Source organism: Pterocles gutturalis, unplaced genomic scaffold, assembly GCF_000699245.1.
Source record: "Pterocles gutturalis isolate BGI_N339 unplaced genomic scaffold, ASM69924v1 scaffold18737, whole genome shotgun sequence".
NCBI classification, from domain to species: Eukaryota; Metazoa; Chordata; class Aves; order Pterocliformes; family Pteroclidae; genus Pterocles; species Pterocles gutturalis.
This window is the reverse complement of record NW_010115799.1, coordinates 1-1,333: the sequence shown is the minus strand read 5'-3', so window position 1 is coordinate 1,333 and position 1,333 is coordinate 1. Positions and strand designations below refer to the sequence as shown.

The 1,333-nt window shown below is 63.9% G+C and overlaps 1 protein-coding gene across 1 annotated transcript; it reads right to left on the bottom strand.

Annotated features, from left to right (window-relative positions):
* Positions 1–3: 3 nt before the first annotated feature.
* LOC104463121 (chymotrypsin-C-like) lies at positions 4–1,329 on the bottom strand (the record flags this gene model as incomplete). Its single annotated transcript, XM_010075323.1, is given in 4 exon segments — positions 4–116; positions 205–341; positions 1,096–1,197; positions 1,199–1,329. Coding segments are annotated over 4 exon segments (483 nt in total), but the record flags the coding sequence as incomplete, so codon positions are not given.
* Positions 1,330–1,333: the final 4 nt, after the last annotated feature.

The window sequence follows — 1,333 nt, the reverse complement described above, 5'->3', positions numbered from 1 at the left end:
GGCGCAGACCATGGTGGTCTTGATCTTGCTGCCCCACCAGCCGAACTGGGAGCAGGTCTCCCGGTCCACCACGGGCAGCAGCGCCTGCTGCAGGATATCGGGCAGCGGCCCGTTGGCTGCAACGATAACCGGCATCTCGTACCCCAAAACCGGACCCCAGCACCGGACCTCCTCCCCAGGACCCACCCCCCCCCAATGGCTTACTGGAGAGGCGTCCCCAGCCGGTGACGTAGCAGGGGTAGTTGTTGGGCAGGACGAGGTCGGCGGGCGGCAGGCAGGCGGTCTGGATGGTCTCGCTCTCCTCCACCGCCTGCTCCAGCTTGAGCAGAGCGATGTCATTGCTGCGGGGAGAGGAGGGACATGGGGACACCAAGAAATGGGGACAAGGGACTCCAAGCCGTGGGGATTAGGGACACTGAGTCATGGAGATAGGGGATACCAAGGTGTGGGGATGAGGGACCCTGAAGCCATGGAGAAGGGGGACCCCAGGCCATAGGAACAGGGGATGCTGAGGCATGGGGACAGGGGACACCAAGACATGAGGACAAGGGACTCTGAACCCATGGGGATGGGGGGACACCAAGCTGTAGGGACAGGGGATGCTGAGGCATGGGGACAGGGGACACCAAGACATGAGGACAAGGGACTCTGAACCCATGGGGATGGGGGGACACCAAGCTGTAGGGACAGGGGATGCTGAAGCCATGGGGACAGGGGACACCAAGCTGTGGGGTGGGAGACCCCAAAGCCATGGAGAAGGGAGACCTGGGAGCCATGGGAATTGGGGACACCAAGCTGTGGGGACAAGGGATGCCAAGCCATGGGGATGGGGGACCCTGAGCCGTGGGTACAAGGGATGCCAAGCTGTGGGGACAGGGGATGCCAAGCTGTAGGGACAGGGGACACCAAGCTGTGGGGACAGAGGACCCCAGAGCCATGGGGACGGGGGACCCTGAAGTCATGGGGACGGAGGACGGCAAGCTGTAGGGACAGGGGCCCTGGAACCAGAGGGATGGGAGCCCCTGAAGCCAAGAGGACAGGGGACCCCAAGCCGTGGGGACAAGGGACCCTGAGCCGTGATGTCCCTGTCCCTACATGACGAGGAGGGAGTTCCACTTCTTGTGCACAATGGTTTTCTCCACACCCACGGCCACCGTCCCAGGCGCGTCCTCCTCCGTCAGGTCCTGCAGCCCTATGGACCCTCCCCAGCACCCACCTGATGCAGTGGGCGGCCGTCAGCACCCAGCTGGGGTCAATGAGGGTCCCACCGCACAAGTGCTGCCACGTCCCGGTGTTGAGGTACTGCAGCGAGACCTGCGACAGCGGGGACGTG